At 37.4% G+C, this 21,393-nt stretch overlaps 1 protein-coding gene across 7 annotated transcripts in view; it reads right to left on the bottom strand.

Moving 5' to 3' along the window:
- The window catches only part of LOC114025726 (transducin-like enhancer protein 1), a 116,472-nt gene that overhangs the window by 43,352 nt on the left and 51,727 nt on the right, over positions 1 to 21,393 (bottom strand). For 4 of the 7 annotated variants that reach the window (XM_027839184.1, XM_027839187.1, XM_027839188.1 and 1 more), the window contains 3 exons: positions 15,894 to 16,098; positions 15,128 to 15,144; positions 972 to 1,088 (listed from right to left, as the gene is read on the bottom strand). In XM_027839184.1, coding sequence (XP_027694985.1) covers positions 972 to 1,088; positions 15,128 to 15,144; positions 15,894 to 16,098 — 339 coding nt within the window. The remainder of the gene's footprint in view (positions 1 to 971; positions 1,089 to 15,127; positions 15,145 to 15,893; positions 16,099 to 21,393) is intronic. The other 3 variants (XM_027839186.1, XM_027839191.1, XM_027839189.1) reach the window with 1 other exon arrangement.

Below are 21,393 nucleotides of genomic sequence, written 5' to 3'. Positions count from 1 at the left end.
AGATGAAGAACTGTAGTTCAGTAAGTGATATAGGTAGTAAGTGGCAAAGCTAGGGATGTAAGAAATAGGCATTTATATAGCACCTACTGTGTGCCAGAGGCTATGCTAAGTACTTTTTAAAAAATATCTCATATAATCCTCACAAGAACCTTGTAAGGTTGGCACTATTCTCCCCATTTTACAGTTGAGGAAACAGGCAAACAGAAGTTAAATGATTTGCCTAGGGTCACACAGCTACTAAGTGTCTGGGACTGAATTTGAACTCAGGTCTTCTTGACTCCAGGCCTAAAGCCCTTTCCAGGGTCAGAATTAGGTAAAATCAGAGGTGTCAAACTCTCTAGCTCCTGCAAACATCTGGAGTGTGGCCAAACTCAATTAAAATGTAACTGGGAAATGTTTAACAAGATAAATAAAAATACAACAAAGATAATGTTAATTTACAGTTTTGTAAGTCAATATGCCACCCACGGGGATATATCTCAATTTGAATTTGACTCTAGTGGGCTGGATAATCTCAAAGATCTTCTAATTCAAAGATCTTCTAATTCTAATTCTAATTCTAATTCTAATTCACAAATTCAAATTGTCTATAATAACTGTCAGGAGGTTTAGTCCTTTACCCAACTCCATTACAATTCTAACACGGTCTTATGGACCAATTTAATACTAACATTATTTTTTTTTAAATATCAAATGAAAATGCTGTTTTTTCCTGATATTATATTTTAGTGTTAGTCCTCATCTACCTCTAAACCTGAGGGTTGATAAAGTACAGCATTAGCTAATTGAGACAGGTGGTGTGTAGGTTTTAAGAGTAAATATTCCAAGGTACAATGATCAATTTCCCCTCCAGAGCACTAGGTAAACAGGGGGTTTGATTATCCCTCAGAAGCTCTCTGCTACACGTTTCCTTCAGTGGGCACCAAACCACCCAAATAAACAGGGCACCCGGTCATGGGTGATTTACTTACATAGTGACTGGAGTCTTTATCATCCACCTTTCTTTTTTTGATGTCACTGGAATATTCTGGTCCATTTCTACGCTTATCTGTTCCTCTTAGGCTATCAGGTACCAAGAGGGAATTACTCTGCCAAGACACAAAAAAAAAAAAAAAAGCCTATCAAAAATTTCTTCAAGATTTCTTTGTTCTTTGTGAACTTCAAAATGGGACATGACAGATGCTTTGGGAATGTGATACCTAACACAGCCTTTTATTCCATTTAATTCAAGTCGTCATCAAAAGATTTTCAAAGCAAACATTTAAAGAAGTTCACACATTTTAGAGAAGGGGCTTGGCTTTGCCCAAATCAATCATTTTAGCTGGTTGACTTTGCACCTTACCATTCAGCTTCCCATTCAACTCAATTCATTGTTAGACAGAAAAAGCTCACAAATTTATTCATAAAAATACATTTTGGGGCTATATTTGTAGTGATTTCCTGGTTGGGAGCAAAAAAAGGAAAAAAAAAAAGGCAAATGAACTAAAACTTGGAAGACACAACCTTCCTAGGCATTTTGATGAACACAAAGTGTTGCCAGAATGACACTGAAAACTCTTCAAAAGGAGATGGGTGTGGCTAACAATTTAGCTTCCTAAAAGACAAATTACATTTTCCACCACAATAACGAAGAAGCCCAATCCAATTCCTCCCAATTTACTGCTGGAAATAAGATTTGGCGTTTCCACCATTAATATTCAACTCACCGACAGCTCTGGAATTCAAGAACAAAACCAAACAACAACAAAAAAAGTGATTCTGTCACAGTGAATCTTAAATAAGGAGACCAGCCTCCCCAGCACAAAAGACAAGAGCAAAGACTAATCTTTTCCACAAACTACACAGCCTCCTTTCATTCAGATATGCTAAGTACAAACTGTTGACTCAAAGAAAACAGGCATTTTAGATATTTTGGGGTCACATGCCCTGATTCCATATGCCCTCAATCCCTACCTCCCCTCAGGCTAAAGCATTACAACATGTTACAATGAGTTCTTTTAAAGTGCAGGATTAGCATATGCAAGAGCGCAATTTGTTCAGTGCTGTGTTCAGACCATTAAGAAAGCAGAAGGGGTGGGGGGTGGGGGGGAGTGAGAGTAATGCCGTTCTTTCACAAAGCTACCCCCCACCCCCTTCTAAAAGAGGGCCAGAGAATTAAGAGTAGGGAAGTTAAGAGGCAATCCACATTTGCATACCTTTCCTTTTTTTAAAGGTTTTCCTCTTTAAAAACAAACTTCAGATTATAAGGCTTTGGTTTCCAGAGGGCAAATATTTTATAGTGCATTTAAAAAGCTGTGAATATTCATTCCTTTTGTTGTGATGATTCAGTCCAGTCTGCCTCTTCAAGACCCCATGAGCAGTTTTCTTGGCAGAGATAATGAAGTGATTTGCCATTTCCCTCTCCAGTTCATTTTACAGATGAGGAAACTGAGGCAAACAGCTGGTAAGCATCTGAGGCCAGATTTAAACTCAGGAAGATGAATCTTTTTGACTCCAGGCCACTCTATCCACTGCACCATCTAGCTGCTTACCAGAACAGAAGGCAAAGCAGAGAAGGTGGGGTAGGGGCACACAACATCCAGTTCGTTGGGCTCTGAATGACTCCCCCCTGAAAAACCAAAGATGCCACCATGGGAGCTTTCTAGTCCTCTTAAATATTAACACTCAACCACAAGAAGCAACAGGAACAGGAGGAGGAGGAGGAGGAGGAAGAAGTAGAAAAGAGGGAAGTGCAGGCAATCAGAATCCTCTTTGGCCTGCTTCAAGGGGCTGTATCTGAAAGCTAGCTCCAAGCCCTTTTATTCATGACCGCTCAAGCTAAACAAATGCCAAGGAGGCTTACATAAAAGCATAGGGGACAGGGGCCCAGTGCAATTTAGTCTAAAGAAACTCAAAGTAATGTCTTCACCACAGTATTTTGTGGCTGAAAGGTGGCCTTGTTGGATCAATGAACTAATTACCTTGAAAAAATGTGTGCTGGAAAATAACTGGTCTGTGGCCAGATCCCCACCCTGAGAGCTTGGGGGGGGGGGTGTGGAAGGAGAAAAGGTGGAAATAATCAAATGTGAGCTCAGTATGCAAAGCTGGCTTCCAACAGGTTGCTTAGTCAATATGTCAATGCTCCTCTCCACTAGGTGAAGAGGTACATCTGTGGGAAATCATTACTTTATACAAGCAACATTATGCCTCTCCAACAGGAACAATGAGTACAACACGGGAACCCACCAGAAAGTACTTGTGAGAGATTCAAAATATAGGAACTTGGTTCTGAGCAATAAGGCGGCAGAGGAAAAAAAAAAAAGCCCAAATACTAGGTTCCCACTACAACAGGTCTTTGTTGAGCCCCTCCAAATACATAAACTTAATGCTCCTTTCTGAATGGCCTAAAACAGTTTTTTTTTTTAAATTACAGCTGGTCTAATTAACCTGCCTAACCATCTGCAAATTGGCCACTTTCAGGCTTTAAAAGATCACAATCACAAAATCTCACGGTAAGTCAAATGAATTTATAGTTAATAGGCCTCAGGATCTTAACACTGTGCCTAACAAATAGTAAGTACTTAATAAATACTTGTAGACTTGATTTAGAGTCTGATATAGGCTTGAAAATCCTTGGCTAAGGATTCCTGGTCAGGAGTACTCAAATTCATAGCACAATAATGTCTAACAAGTTCTGCCAGTAGAATCATATCAAGAATAGCCCATATTCCTATCAATGTCCCATCTAAAAGTAACTGAGAGGAAACAGTTCATTTTGTCTTTCATTCCTCTGAATTTCCTTAATTTTGTTTTGTCTCTGATTTCATTATTTCTGATATAAGCAATTTAACTAGGGATGATGAAAGCACTTCCACTCAGTCACTACTGCCCTTAGAAATCAAAAGCAAGTAAATAGACAATTTAGTTTATAAAATATGTACGTTTATTATTTATTTAAAGGGGTAAGTGGGGGGAGAAATCATAGACTCTGGAGTCAGAGGACCTGGATTCAAATTCAGCCTTGGGTGATTATTGCATTACCTGTGCTACCCCTAAAGCAAATCACATTTAATCTCCCTGGGTCTTATTTTCCTCACCTGCAAAATAAGTTGGTTGGGCTAAACAGGCTCTGAGTTCCTACTAGCTCTTGACCTATTATGCTATGACCTATTATGCTATGACTCAAAAAATATCAAAAATATCAAAAAATGAACACTAGATTCCTTGTACACGTATTAATGTGCCTTCTCCCCTTTTCCATGGTTTGGCTTCATCTGAATAGTCATTCTGTCATTTTGAGACTTTTTACACATAATTTTGAAAGAACCTAAAACTGAATATTAAATGAATACACTTTTAAAAAAAAAATTTCCCCTGAAATACTCTAGACATGGAATAAAAATAAGTTTGCATTAATATTGTGTCTTAAGGTTTGCAAAGCACTTTTTATAAATGTTATTTCATTTTATCCTCATAGTCCTGGAACATAGGTGGTACTATTATTTTCATTTTCCAAGGAAGAAAACTGAGGCAGACAGAGGTTAAGTGACTTGACTAGGGCCACACCAAGGGTAAATGTCTGGTGAATGATTTAATTCCTAAGTCCAGCATTCTCTATTCCCAGGCACCCTCAACTTGAAACCACAGAAGTGTAAAAGAGAAAGGAAAAGATGAAGAAATTGTCTTTAGATGTGAAGTTATTAGAAGAGATCAATATATAAAATTAAATAGTGTCTCTCTTTAAACTTCATATTCTAATGTCTTTATACTTAGATAATAACACTGTCACAGATTCTACATGGGTCTTTTATATACACGTTAAACTTATTATAGACATCCATGGTCATTTTAGGCATATTGTTGAATACTATACATAGACCAGTTAGTCATCTTCTTAAGTTGTACATCACAGTCCCTTCAGATTTGTAAGAGTTTGCTTTGATCATTCATTCATCTCAACATACCCAAATATAAAGACACAGAAATTAATATTTGAGAACCCCATATGATAAAGGACTCATCTTACAAAACATTCTAGCTCCATTTGGTGCTCTGCCTTCCAAAGGCCACACTATATGTTGATGTTTTTAAAATTAAATCTTAGTTGAACCCATGAACTGTAGGCAATTACTAAGATTAGATGCAAAAGATGTTTTGGGAAGAGCTACAAATACCAACTTTTTTACAGAAACATGAATTTAGAGCTAAAAAGGGTCCTTTAAAATCTAAAAAATAATAATTACTAGCATTTATATATTTAAGGTTTGCAAAGCACTTTACCTCTATTACCTCATTTGAGCCTTCTAACAACCCTGTGAAATGGTTATTATCATCAGTGGCTTGCTCTGAATGTTAGAAAGGTAGTAAATGTGTGAGACAAGATTCAGAGTTAGGCTTTCCAGACCCAAAGACCAGTATTGTATGCACTCTGGCACATAAGTGCCCTATTCCCTCATTTAACAGATGGGGGAAACTGAGGGCCAAGAGAAGTGAACTGACTTGTTGAAAGTCACACAAGTAGTAAGCAGCAGGACTAGGATTTGAACCCATGTTCTCAGAGTTCAGATCCAGTGCTCTTTGTACTGTATTACATTTCCTCTGTTATTTTATTTTGCAAAATAAATCAATTTTGCCTTCAAATAAAACTATTATGTGTCCCTGCCCCTTGAGCAATCTATTTTTGGTTCCTACAAACCTGCAACTTATAATAGCACATGCTGAGCTACACAGATCTTTGGACCCAGAGATAACACACCTGAAAAAGATCAAAGTAAGGGGGAAAAGATCCATATATAGAGTAGGTCTTTTTATCATGGCAAAGAACTGGAAACCAAGGGGGTGCGCCCAATCAATTAGGGGAATGACTGAACACACTACAGTATATGAATGTCATGGAATATTACTGTTCTGTAAGAAATGATAGAGATGTTTTCAGAGAAACCTAGGAAGACTTGTATGAACTGACGAAATGTAGTGAGCAAAATCAGAGCATCAATATTATGAAAGTGGAAAAATTCCGAAATATTTAAGAACTGTGACCAATTGTGATAACCAACCAAAACTGAGAGAAGCTAGGATGAAGAAAAGACAGCCCACTTCCTGAGAGGTGATGTACCAAATGAGGCATGTATTTTTGGACAAGGCCAACGTGGGAATTTGTTTCTGTTGATTATCCATATTTCTCAAGGGTTTCTTCTCCCTGCTCCTCCTTTTTTGCCAGAGGGGAAAAAAGAATGTAGAATGAAGAGAAAGTGCTTGTTAATTGAAAGAAAAATTAAATTAAAAAGATATGAGGGAATTAAACCCAAAACATACTTCTGTCACAAAATGTTATTTGGTACCACAGCTGGAAATAAATTATTGGGCTGAATAAATATTAAGTGTGCCCCAGAATGGCATGCCTTATTTGTATTCATGCACACCCATACCACATGCTAAATGTTAACAAGAACAATGGTGTAAATATGGGCTTGTTTCATTGATGAGAAGAGCTGTTAAGTAAACATGAAATTGCCTGAGCTCCTACAGCAAGGAGTTTTCTCATTTGTGCGCCTCCAGCTCATGAAGCATTTCAGTCATAGAGAAGTCAAAAACCAAGGACGCTATGGGACCTGTGAAAGTGGACAACTTGTGACAGAACATGAACAGATGTGGGGGGCTTGAGAGTAAAGCAACCCCCTTGCTAATGCTAATAGCAGTGATGTGATGGATCTGATGGGGAACATGCCAGTTAGAAAATGGCACCGTGTGAATAAGTGCATGTTTAAAATATCTTAAATGGGCTAATGTACCATACATTACAGAGCACTCTCAAAGCCATTTGTGCAACATAATTTTATGGAGACATGTACGGGATCCTCTTCCTCCCTTCCCTGAATGTGCTGCACTACCCGGCTCACCAATTAGGAGAAGGTTTTAATGTTCTGGGTTGAACGGTTCAATAGGTTCTCGGGTTATATCCCGGAAATAAATGTCCAAAGGTAATAGGAAATAATCATTCTACTTAAGTCACATAGCTTTAATTGAGTAACCTAACAAATGTCCAGGAGCACACCTGGCTGAGTCGGAGTGAGCCTTAAGTTAAAGGAACAATAAAGCTGGTTATCCTTACAGTCTCACAGACATCCTGGGGATGCTACTCGCCTGACTAAAATAAAAAGGGTGAAAATATCTTAATCAGTGGGTTACAACACGTAAGTCAGACCCTGGCCAGCCAGCTCAGAATGACTGTAAGGGGTCTGTCTGTCCAGGAATCCATGTGTATCAAGCAGCATCATAAACAATTACACACGGGTTCTGTGGACTGAATAATTTTCCCTGAAAATAGATGCATTTCCATTTTTCAATTGATAAACAGAACTGATTGAGGAAAATAACCAATGACAAAAAGCTTCTTTTGATTCAGTTTTTGAAAACTGTATTTTATTAATTAATACTAAGTGAATAAAACTACCACAAAAATGTTTTGATGTTAAAAGGGGTCCTTATATTCAAAATAGTTGGAAACCACCCACCCTAGATGATACATCAAAATAGTTATAAAGTTGATCCTTGCATCTTATTCTCTCTCTCTTTTACTTTATTTTTTTTTTGGCAAGGCAATTGGGGTTAAGTTACTTGCCCAGGGTCACACAGCTATTAAGTGGCCATCTTATTCCTTATATTTTACTCTTCTCCCACTCAACATTAATACTTGTCCATATGGTCTAATATGCTTTTGTAAGCAACTCCAGAAAAAGAAAAAAAGAAGCAAACTCAATGAACCATTACATTCTGTCACTTACCAGAATGTTTGTTCTATACCCTTCAAATATCCTGGGACTTCAAAGCAACTTTTCTGCCAACCAAATCCAAACCATGAAACCATCAGTGGCAAACATAAAAGAAAAACTCATTCATGGGTACACTGAGAGCTGGGTAGGTTTCCTTAATGTGAAGATAAAGCACATCACTCAAATGGATTTTTTTTTTTTTACTACCATTCTGATTACCCTTGGGGACTTTCTCCAACCACAAGAAAAGTATCTGTGTCAGAGGTACAGACTGGGAGCTCATGATACCTCATTTATCCTTAATATAAAGCAGTGGGAACTTAATTTGCTAGCACACTCTACACGTCAACAATTAACTTTACACTGAACATTATAACAATTAGGTGACAGTGCACCTCATCACATCTGTGTGCCTTCTTCATCTACACCTGGCACCAATTAAATAACTGCCACAAGCTACACTTTTTTTTTCAGTGCAGTTGGTCATTCACAGATTTTGCTGTACATTTAAAGACTACATGATTGACTTTCTAATCCATTAAGGCTGAATCCTCACTTATCAGCAGATAGGGCAAAAGAGCAAATCTGTTCATTTAGCAGCTCCGTACCACCTCGGAGCCTTGGCTACCCAATGGACGGGCCTAAAAGACGTACATCTATTTAAAAGGCTCAAAATATGGGCAAGTATCAGTGTGCTCTTACATAGTATACAACACTACAAAAGCATATTCCTGATTCATATGGTTCTCTTAACTAGGGTGATACACAGAAATTTATACATCTATGAAATGAGAAAACAAAGACAAAATTTTAATTGGTTACAAGGAATCTTAGGTTAACTTTCTGTGCCTTTATCTCCTGTCCCCTAGCTATCTCTTTGCCTCCCCAAAATGACTCACAATGCGGGGCCTTATTTAACAGTAAGCATCATATGATTTTAAAACCTCATTTGTTTGTAGTATTTTGCCAAAAACCAATACCATCAGTCTCCTGGTCATCCAGCAAAACATGAGATCATTGCTGTTCAGCAGTTCTAGTTGTGTCCAACTCTTCGTGACTCTACTTGGTGTTTTCTTGGCAATGATACTGGAGTGGTTTGCCATTTCCTTCTCCAGTTCATTTTACAGATGAAGAAACTGAGGCAAAAAAGGTTAAGTGACTTGCCCAGGGTCACAAAGCTAAGTATCTGAAGCTGGATTTGAAGGTTTTCCTAATTCTAGGCCCAGCACTCTAATCCCAAGCATAATTTCAGCAGACCAAAATGAGACTATTTCCAACATAGGAAATAATGGTCTAAGAACTAGAGTGAGCCCTCCTGTTTTCATGAACAATTCACTGAATCTCCCAATCCCTTATTTTCCTCACCTGAAGATGGAAAAAAATACCACTGCTATGATCATGGAGCAGAAGCTGTGAAATCTGGGTAGACTCAATAATAAGCACTTAATAATTAATTGACTGATCCAGTAGAAAAGGGCACTGGGTTTGAGGTTACAGACCTGAGTTCAAATCCTGGACCAGCAGGACCCTGTCTAGCCACTTTAACCTCTCCTGGCCTCAGCTTCCCCATTCCTAGAAAGTCATGGGGTGGGGGTGGGGATTGGGGGGAGGCAGGACAGCATAGTACGTAGAGAACTGATCTAAAGTTAGGAGGACCTGGGATCAAGTTCCCTGAAATTTATCATTCATCTACAAATTTTAATTCTTTTGGGACACTAGTTAGTAATTAAACTAACTACTTCTTCAAGTATAATAAATAACAACCTAATATACAGAATATGTTGTCCTTAACTAGTACTAAAGTTTCCATAAAATACTACCTTCTGCCTCTGAGTGTGCACATGCATACATATACAAGGGGTCCCAAAAGTCTGACTGCACTAAGACTTTTGGGATGGATACACACACACACACACACACACACACACACACACACACACACACACACGTACGTAAACAAAGAGGCTTTTAATTCTACTTGAATGTTAGCCTTCTCCATTAGGAACATGGGGCTAATAATAGCACCTACCTTTCACAAGGGTGTTGTGAGGACAATGTTAAGATAGTATTTGTAAAGCCCTTAGCACAGTGCATGGCACATACTAGGCTCAACTAATGAATACTTGGTTCTCTTCCTCTTTAGGAATTAGTTTAAAGTGTTTTCCATCATGATTAAGAAAAAAATAAAACAACAATGAAATATCATGCCTTCATGTCTTCTTTTCTGTTGATTCCTTGGTATAGGTAAGACTGAGAATTATACATAGTGCTAAAAATCTCTTCCTGCTTTTGCTCCCTCTGACAAATGTGAGTATCAAAGTTAAGTTACTGTAGGAAAGGAGAGATCAGTGGCATATTACAGAGGTAGGGCTATATGAAAGCAAAAGCCACATGTGTAAACCCATCACATACACAACACACTCATGCATTTCAGGGGTATAGTTTCCTCAAACAGTTTATACCTCTAAAAAATAGGCTACAGAAAAAGACTAAGAGTTTTGTTGAATGCAGCATAAGACACCTATACTGATGGCAGACCTTAAAAATACCCATAAGTGACCACTGTGGATTTAAAACAAAAACTAAAAGAATCTTAAGCCCCCAAAATATGGCTTTTCTCTAGGCTAGGCATGGATATTGAAAAATTAGATTACACAAACAATATGAAAAACTAGATTATCATCTTTGACAAGATAGCTCTTTACAGTATTAATTTAGAAGCTACAGAACACTAACTCTGAAATATGAATTAAACATGTTATAAGTACTTCAAGTTTAATATAAACTATCCTACACCATGGGGAAATTTCAGGTTTTACTTAATACAATATTAAATTTTCTTTTATTCGAGGAGCACAAATTCTGCTATGATATAAAGAATGATTTCCCTTTCTCCCCATAAAAGAGGGAAATAGTTAAAAAAAATCCATAATAAATTCAAAATAAAAATAAAATTAAAAAATAAAAATGTAATAAATCCAAGAGACACTTTAAGTGTTTACTATACATGTGCAAGAAAAGTAAAATGAAATCACGTTTTCCTCAGTGGGTAATAAATTCATGATGGGTGTATCTTCTAAAAAGCTCCGAGAAGGATCATCTCACTCAAAGTATAAACATAAAAAAGCTAAACTTAAAAAAAAAAAAAAAAAAAAAAAAGCATGGTATAGCGGAAAGAATTCTAGCCAAGTTTATCAGGAGACCCAATTTCTAGTGCCAGGTAATACCACTAACTAGCTAGCTGGCTGGCCAACCACCGGCAAGTAACCTATCCTCTCTAAATCTATTTCCTAAAGTGTAAATTGAAGGAGTTAGATGTTATAATGACTGCCAAGGTCCCTTCCTATCTCAAAATTCAATTATTTTATGTATTTCTACTTTTCACATGTTCCAGACTACACTTATCAACTACATAATGAGAATTTTACGTTTAGATGCTCACGTAAGCAAACATCTGTTAAGCCCTTTAGCTTAAGCACCAATGACCAACTCAAGTTTCTTTCTTCAAAAGCAGAACAAAGAAAATGGCCACTAATTCTAAATCTTTCTATATGAACTGTTTGTACCATTAGAACCTGGAAAAAAAGACCAAGTCTAATTCATTTTCAAATCAATTCCAAATACTAAGTTATGGCTTTATGATGACTGCTAAATGCTGTTGCAGTAAGCCCTGGATTTCCTTGTTGAATAGTCGTAATTCCAGTAACTTTTCAACCTTACAAACACCTTAAAAAGTTTTTCAGGTTCTTGGGAATTTGTGTGACAAAAGCTCCTTGGAATTGCAATTTCTTACAATTTCTGTCGAGACTCAATTTAAAAACGATCAGATTTAGCATAGATGAATTGTGTGATCTAAAGACCGACCATGCCCTTGAAACCTGATATAATAAACAGGAAAGTATTTCCATTCTACCTGAAGTCTCACTTATTGGCAACTTCTGTTTACATTGAGTGAATCTGGTCATAAAAGTTATCAAGTTTGATCTCAATTTTCCAACATAAATATAAATCTGCCCAATTCTCCTGGAAAAAAAAAATGTTTAAATACTGAAAATGAAGATGAACAAATAGGTCTGAGACATCCCCCGCTCATTCTCCCAACGTATACAACTTGGTCCTAGTCTAAGGGTTCAACTTTTACACTTTATATAAATAATGGGCTGTTTAATATAGGAAGGGCAAGAAAAAGCTAATGAACAACAAAATAGATAACTCTCTTTAAACCCTACACCTATTTGCAGGGGCTGCAAATAGCCAGTGGGCATTATCATTATATTGCATGTCTGCCAAGTTCTAGGCTTGGTATTTCAAATTATAACATTTACTTTTTTAAAAAAAAAAGGTACTGATGCATATTTTCCTACATGCATCCATACATATCCTCTTAAGTCTTATATTAAACTCTGTATCAGATTATATACTCAGCAAGAATCATAAATGTGTTCCTTTAAAAAGAAAAAAAAATAGCCAAATTATACCGATGAAAAGGTAGCAGCATTCACCTACTTACTATGAAGCAGCATTAAGACAGGTCTATGAAAAGGTCAGGTTACAAAACTGTTAACACCTGCCCACTTTATATTATAGGCTCATAGTATTATCAACAGGCACTAGATAAACTTGTTATATTCTTAATCTGAAAACACTAAGACAACAAATGTTATAGATTCTGCCCGAGATACAGAAAAATTTTTAAAAATACAATGGAAAGGCCAATAAGCAATGATTTATTTGATTTTTTTGTATTAGTTTATTGATTGGTTTATGCAACATCTCTGCATTTTCATTTTGCAATACCAGGAAGTTCATTCAATGATTTCTAAAAACTAATAGCAGAGCTTGGCTTAAAAAAAAAAAGTAAAGAACAATTTTAAACTTCTTTAAGGGTAGTACTCCTCCCTCCTCAGCCTCTAAAATCATATCCTGCCAAAATTTCTCAAATTCTCAATATATAAACCAGAGGTAAGTAGCAAAATAAGATACATGCCAATCTGGGAAACCTAGGAGAATCCCATACCACTATTAGAAATGTGTAGATAATTTCTTAGTTATGCCACTGACATGGAAAAAAAAACCTCGTTTTTTAAAAATCACAGGTAATTGTTCCCATTGATATGTCCCAAACCACATATATGTAGGACATATCAACCAATTACATATACTTTCTAGATAGGAGATATAAGATGCTACTGCCTTTTGGATATCTCACTATCTCAATTTTCCCCTGGAGTTTGACCTCATTGATATATGATTCAAATTGTAACCCATTCATGCCTTCCCACACCATGCAACACTTGTTCATTTTCATTCATTAGCTCACCACAGGGGTCTAACCGATGTGATATGGGCCTTCTTATTTAAGTGTTATATAATTACTGGACTTTAAAAAAAAGTATACATACTGTATATAAACGCACAGTAGATAGAGCACCTGGCCTGGAGTTAGAAGATCTGAGTTCAAATATGGCCTCAGACACTTAGTAGCTACTTAACCTCTACCTGCCTCAGTTTCCTCATCTGTAAAAATGGGAAAATAATACCACTAACCTTCTCAGGGTTGTTGTGAGGATCAAATGAGATATTAATTATAAAGTACTTAGCACAGTGCCTGGCATACATTTCAAGTGTTATATGTTACATTAGCTATTATCATGCACACATATATACACATATGAACATACATACAAATACATATATATACACTTACGTGTTTCTTTATAGTCAGGGACAAGCCCTTAGTCAGACAACTCCGTATATGCTGTTAAAATTATCTAGTCTAATGGTGCGGAATCTCCTTTTGACATTCCAGAGAAGACATTCTTAATTTGGAGTCCATGTGAACACTTTTTAAAAACACTTTGATAACTGCATTTCACTATAATTGGCTCCCTTTGTATCCAGTACATTTTACTGCATTTAAGAACATTATTCTCAGAGGAGATCTGCAGATTTCACAGACCTGCCCAAAGGTTCTTTGACACAAAAAAAGCTTAAGAACTCCTGTTCTAGAGAAAAAGTAGGAATAAGGAAAATGCTAACAATTTATGGAAACATTCAGGGACGATAAAATGTACAAATCCTGACAGTAAATACTAAAAGTTCCACTTCCCTTCATCATTTGACACCATGCATATTGTTCCCTAACTGTGATGTTTCTTTGCATATTCTAGAGAGGGTATCTGACAGTTTAAAAAACTCTTAACAGAGGGCTCACCAAAATCAGTCTCCCTGGCAACGATTCAACAAAAAAAAATTTTTCACAAAGATTTTCAAGAGTAACTATTGTTAACCTCCAGTCTTATGTGGGGAGGGGGAAAAAAGGAATTAGGATTTTCATTTTTCTAAGTATTTAGGTATTCTCTTTTCTAAAGCTTCGAAGATCTTTGATATGAAAATAGCAAAAAAAGTTATGCAAAGCATCTTATTTTATTCTATACAATAATTATCACATACAAGATGCTCACAACTCTTCAATCTTCTTAAGCCTCAAAAGTGAGGGTGGGGTGGGGATGGGGTTGAACGGGAAAGGGGCCAAAAGAGAGATCACAATAGCAGGCGATGCTAGCTCCTGCTCTCAGTCTGTTTTTACCGTTCTAGTCTCTAAGGCCTACTTCTCATCAAATAGTGGAAACCAGAAAGGAGGAGATAGGGAGGAGCTGTGGAGAATGCAAAATGGACCAAGGTTAAATGAAACCCATATGCACATAGCATCTTCACCTAAACTGCCTTGCTTTCTTAGGATTTAACTCAGATACTGATGTTGACGTAATTTTATTTAAATTGAAGTTCATGCCCTAAAGGCAAACACTCAAGGGAAATTTTGGTGCATGGGTGAACCAAGTGGCTAAGACACATTCATAAGGGTGTAATCAATCACTCAGTAAGAGGTAACATTTGCTCACTATGAATTCTGATTTCTCACCTGAAGGTTTCCCTTAAAAGGAGTCTGCACAACCTCTTCAAGTCAACCTGAACCTCACGCACAGCTATAAGTTTATCATTGATATGGGTCTGAGAAAAATATACACTGAAACACATTCAACAGCTACAGCAAGCAATTGCCTGTACTTCCCCACTACTGACAAAGCTTTTAAACAAAATAATCTTGTCTTCTGGCCTAACACAAAAAACTGAAGACCTCAGAAAAGAAACAAAACTGTCACTAAAAAAAAACAAAAAACAAAAAACACCCACAATAACAACAAAAAGAAAAAAGAAAAACCCAAAAAACTAAAACAAACATTACAAAGCTCTGTGTGTCTGTGTGTGTGTGTCTATATGTGTGCGCGCGCACATTGGAAAGGAGAAAGAGAAGTAAAGTCTGGGCAAGTGTTGGAAAAATGGAATATTTTTATGTTAGGAGTTTTAGTACTTACTGTGCCCGGTTCTCTGTCTGATCCCGTGGTTACCAAGAAACGCACAGACATGCCCGTTCAGACACAGAGGCAAGAACAGAAATAAAAAAAAGGGGGGAAAAATTAGAACACAAGCCCCGAACAGTTTTAAAAATGGCTTTTATTTATATAAGTCATTGCACATTCCTAATACAGTGATTTCCTGAAAATTACAGTATTTTGTAAACATAAGATTTACAGTTTAACCATACACAAAGCCTATTTTTTTAATTTCATGACAGAATAAATTACTTTTCTTCAAAAATTAGTCAAGTGCAATTTTGCCCAATATTTAATGCATACTAGAATTAAAGCCTATGAAACTAAGTAGTAACAGATGCAATTATCTAACCTTTCATTTGAACACATTCACTTTAAAATTTAACTTTCATTTCACCCCATTTCACAACATTACTTTCTTTGAAAATCACCCAATTAAGCAGTTAACAGTTTTCCATAATATGGTGCAGGCCACTGACATTACATTAAGCAGTTGCCAACATGTCAAAAAAAAAAAAAAAAAAAAAAAAGCCCCACAATCTATAGAGTGGGAGAAAGCCTACAAATCCCCATCATTTCAAACACTGAAAACTTCAGTTTTTCAGTGGTAAAAAGGTTTGACAGTTTCTTTTCTCTCATTTTATATAAACTTGGGATTTCTTTAGGAGATGGACACAACTTTGCAGCATTGTATGAATATTCATTTGACAAAGAATCAGGTCCTAATCAGGCTTGCCATGCCTCTCACCTCTGTGGTGCTCTGTATCATGGTGTTTCTTGTCATCTTTTATTGCCAAGTGAGACTGCCCACTCAATGCACTAGAGAGGGCCAGGAGGCCAGCGCTGCTTCCAAGGGGTGGAATCCCAGGAGGCTGGAGTCCGGATGGGTGAGGTGTTAGAGGCACTGGAGGTCCATGGCCATGAGAGAGATGCTGAGCCTGCAGTTGCTGCTGCTGTGGGCAGGTGGTGGTTGGTCATTCCCAGAAGAAAACAGAACCGTGAAATAAGAGCATGAGGAAAAAGGAGTAAGAGGATAAAATATATACAGAGAAAGACGATACAGAGGGAAGAAGAGGGAGAAAAAAGTAAACATATGGTTAACTCTTTAGATTCAAGGATCATGCTTCACATATTATTTTTTCCCATCCATACCACTGTTCCTGAACTATAATTCCTAGATCCCCAGACGCTAGGTGGCACAGTGGGTAGAAGCACTGGGCCTAGAGTCCAAAAGAACCGAGTTCAAATTTGACTTAAGACAATTACTAGCTATGTGACCCTGGGCGAGTCACTTAACCACTGTTTGCCTCAGTTTCCTCATCTGTACAATGGGGATAATAATAACACTTACTTCCCAGGGCTGTTCTGAGAATAGCATGAGACACTTAGCACACTGTCTGGCACATTGCAAGCACTATGGAAATGTTAGCTGTTGTCACGATGATTCACCCTAAAAGTTTGTTACTTTTACTTATCATAGGCCTGATTAGGTTATTTAAATGGGGAGAATCAGTGGCAAAGTTTCCAGGACCTCCATTTATGAATCTGTTTAATGTCTAATCTCCTTTCAACCACATACTCTTGGTATTAATCTAACACCAAGTGGCAAAGACAGCCAAACTGATTTTTCTCACTTGTTAAAAAGGAATAAAGAAACCAAGAGGTAGAACAGTTGCTTTCTTATTTGAAGGGCTGTCATGTGGAAGAGGGGGATTAAGCTTATTCTGCTAAGCTCCAGAGGTCAGAAAGGACCAACTATTCAAAGTAGCAAGGAGACAGATATGGGCTCAAAATAAATCAGAATAACTGGAAAATGAGAACCCCCCAACAACTGAACAGCCTCTCCCTTGTGAACTCAAGTAATGTTTACTTGAAGGAAACAGGCAGGGAGAAAATCTGGGTGATTCTTTTCAGAAATTTTGTAGAGAAGAAGGCTTCCAGGCAGGGGTGAGACAAAATGACTTCTCGCCAGTCTAGGTAATTTACCCTAGAATCAACGGCTGAAAGATGGAAGGGGTACGGTGACTATCTGGTCCACCTTCCTCATTTACAGATGAGTACACTGAGGCTCAATGGCAAGCCCAAAGACACACAGCTAGTGAGCAGCAGGGCCTGGACAAGAAGGCTCTTCTCTCCACTCTCCACCCAGACTCCCCTCCCCACCCTTCCCTCTACCCACGTCGCTTCCCTCTCTAACACAACACTGCACCACCACCAACCACCCCCTCCTCCCTACCCTGCTATAAATTTGCCCACATTTAAAAAGGTATTCTTTTCTCTCAAATTACAGTTAATAGCTTACTGTGTGCAATGAAAAATACTCAAGAAAAGGCAATGCAACATAAATTTAGCCATATTTCAGCTGCCAGGTATAAAACTAGGTTTAGAAGAAAGAGTAAAAATGATTAAAGCTTAATTTCTAAGGTGCCCTGTCAGATCCCAAAATTAAGGCTCTGATTTGTGGTAACTTCCCTCGGCCTCAACTGCTTATTTTATTGATGGCCAGCCTAGACTGTTCCTACTGCATTAAATCATGCCCGTTCTTCAGTAAGGGCCTCAAGCACTACCTTCTCACTGATTTCTAAATAGAACAATAAATACCGTCTTCAAATCTCTCTACCTTCAGAGTATAAGGTAAAATCGCATGATTTATCATCAGAAATCAAGAAAGTATTTGTATAGAATTATAAAAACCTTGGCAAACCTCCCCCTCCCACCCCTTATCATCTGAAAAACAAACAACCTACAGTGGGGAAAAGGGGACTGACCACCTTCCACATAAATCTCCCTCACCCCTGAAGTAAAACCACCCCAATAAGAAGAAAAATGGGGACAAAGACAGACCAGGGACGACAAGAAGAGTATTCTTGAAAAGCGTATATAAACGAGGCATTTACCATTTTAAGATCACAGTAACAATTATTTTATGCATATAATCACCTTCCTGTCGTTTCAAAGACACTAATTCCTGCTCTGTCACCTGTTAAGGGGCTTAGCAACAGCAAGACATAAAACTGGAGAAGTTGGCAGCAGCCTCACGGTCTGCTAGGCATGCTCATTAGCACTTAATTAAAAACTAGACACCTGCCATAAGAAATGTGCTCAGAGAAGGATGAGTAAAAGGTCTGTCCTAGCACCAATTACTATCATTACTTGGAGAATAAGAGCTATGTCCGGTTTGGGGGGGGGGGGCGGGTTGGGAGAGGAGGGGAGGGTGTACGGGTGGGGAGGGGAAGGAGAACCCAATGATGCATACACAAGCAACTGCAGTGGATAATTAACCATAGCGCTGATGGGGGGGGGGGCAAAGTGGAAGTTCAACTACAGTAGATACTGCTTTCCTCACCAAAAAGCCTTTCAAAAAAGTATTAGGGGTTTTTAGCTCTATGCCAGAACCAGCAGGTATTTCACTCATTTGTTTTTGATTCATTATTATTAGGAATTGAGATGTAGACTTTCTCACCCCACTAAGTTTTATAAATATTAAATCCAAGGCACACAATGTAAATGCTAATATGTAAATTGATTCAAAATAACTATGAAGCTATGATTAGAGGGGGGTGGTTGAACCCATTACATCAATCAAACAAGATTTTATTAAGTGCCTACTATGTGCCGGGCACTATGCTAGGCAGTGGAGATAACAAAAGACTATTAAGTAGAAATGGCAAATAAACTGGCTAATTGAATGTCAATCACTCTTAATGCCTATCCTCTTCTACCTTCCCCCAATTGTGATCCTGAATCTGAGCTTCAATATTTAGCATGGTTAGCTCTTTTTGAGCAAAAAGCTCATAAATGTAGTGCTGTTCATAGAAGCAACAGAGTGGCTCACAATCACTTAACATTCATTTAAATGAAACATTTAATGGGACAATTAAGTACAAGGTCCAGGGGGTGGGGAATTAAAAAAAAAATCCAGATGTCCTCAAAGACTGCATTTAAGTAGAGAGAGAGATTACAAAACTACAATGTAGAGATGGATGTTTTAAGTACTACAGAACAGATATGTGTCATAGGAGAATGGAGTAAAGTAAGGAGAGATTATTTTCTCCTGGGGAGATCAAAGAGTAGCTTTATGGGGAAGTAACATTTCAATGACTCTACAAGTGGAAGATGGACAACTAGGCAGCACAGTGCCTAGCGCACTAGGGCTGGAGTTAGAAAGACTCATCTTCCTGAGTTCAAATTTGGCCTCAGACACTTACTAGCTCTGTGACCTGGGCAACTCACTTAACCCTGTTTGCCTCAGTTTCCTCATCTGTAAAATAAGCTGGAGAAAAAACAGCAAACCACTCTAATATCATTGCCAAGAAAATCCCAAATGGGTCATGCAGAGTCAAACACAACTGAAAATGACTGAACAGCAACGACGACAACAAAATGAGTGGAAGACAGAAAATATTGTTAGGCTGTCATTGGGGTAAAAATAGAGAATGTAGAAGGTGGCATCCCAGGCACCATTAAGGAAGCAGGAGTATGGAACAAAGAGGAATGGGAAAGTGAAGGATGTGTACTAGAAATAGCAATTAACCCAAATTTTTATGTATGGAGTTCCATACAAGTTTACAGACAGATAAGTTGGCAGGTAACTTAATTAGGCAGCTAATTCAGGGCACTTAAGATGAAATCTGAGGAAGAATCAGCTGAAGTCAAGTTTTATACAACAAGGTACTTTCTCCAAAGACAGTCAAGTCACCCTATTTATCAGTCAATAAACATTTATTGTATTTAGGCTACATTACAATATCCAACATGCTGAAGACATGATAGAAATGGCACTGAAGACAACAAAGATGGGACGCAATTGTACCAGACCATACACAGAGGTAACCCATGCTATGGATAGGATATCATTTTGAGAGTGAAAGGGACCAATTCTTAAGACGTGTGAAAAAAGGATAGAAAAGATACTGAGTAATTGTTGTTGTTTTTGTTTTTAAATCACAGATCAGGAGACTCAAGCAAGGTTTTATAGAAGAGGTGTTATTTTACAATGGAGGTAGTCAAGACTTCCAGGAGAGAGATCTAAGAAGTCAGGGAATTCCAGGCAAAGAGGGATGGGCCAGATGTGGTAGATGAAGTGTCACACTCAGGGGACAGCGGTGGTTTGGTTTAGTTGGAATACAAAGGAGAACGGTATGCATAACTTGAAGGATAGTGATAATGGAACTCTACTAAGTTCCTTGAATAAACGTAATGAAACTACCTTTTATAATACTTGCTCACATGTACATATTGTTTTAAGTTTTGTAAAGTACAACTGTAAAGTAGAATGACTTCATGAATGTTATTATCTCAATTTTACAGATGAGAAAACTGAGAGTAAGAAGTTAAGTAATTTGCCCAACGGCACAGATGGCAAGTGTTTAAAACTTTCCACTCCATCATGTTACTGACCTATGTAAGAGGGAGGCAGGAAGGGGGAATAAAGACTGAATTGTTTATTCTTTTCTTCTGAACTTTCCTAAGGAGATGCTACAGAAATAAAGCAAAGTCTTGAAAGCAAAAAACAGATTTTAATGACTGATGGTCCAAAGAAGAGTTTAAAAAAAAGTTAATAGAAAAACCTACATCTTCTTTGAAAAATATCTTCTCTCTAGAGCTAATGACAGTTTCTTCCTTTACAAAAACGCAAAAGGTATGCATACTATTTAAACTAAATGAGGGGCAGAGAACCAAGAGGGGCTATTTTAAAATATGATAAAATAAAGTACGTATCTAAAACCAAAAGTCAACATTATTTTCAATGAAGAAATCATCTTTTGCAAGAAATACGGAGTAAAGAAAGGATGCCTCTTTTCTTCAGTGTTATTTGAAGTGTTATTCTTATATATTCAGTGTTCTAGAAATGTTAGCAATAGTAATAAAATTTAAAAAAAGAAAGCAAAGATATAAATATAGTTGAAGAGACAAAATTGTCCCCAAATGATATGGTTTCCTTAGAAAACCTCAGAGAATGAGCAAAGAAACACGAATAGCTTCAGTAGAGTAGCAAAATAGAAAATAAGCCCAGAAAAATAAATGACATCTCCACATAGCATTAACAAAATTCAGAAGGAAATAAAAAGGGAAGTTTCATACAAAATAATGAAAAAATGCATTAAGTTATTTAGGTTTCAGCCTACCATGGCACAAGACTTCTCCAAACTCGATCACAAAACACTATTTAAAAAATTAGATGACTTGAATGATTAGAGATATTCATTGTTCATAGTTGGGTAGTTCCATTGACAAAATGATACTGA

This window comes from Vombatus ursinus, unplaced genomic scaffold (genome assembly GCF_900497805.2).
Source record: "Vombatus ursinus unplaced genomic scaffold, bare-nosed wombat genome assembly UNPS02014832.1, whole genome shotgun sequence".
Classification (NCBI taxonomy): Eukaryota; Metazoa; Chordata; class Mammalia; order Diprotodontia; family Vombatidae; genus Vombatus; species Vombatus ursinus.
This window is presented reverse-complemented; position numbering and strand designations above follow the sequence as displayed.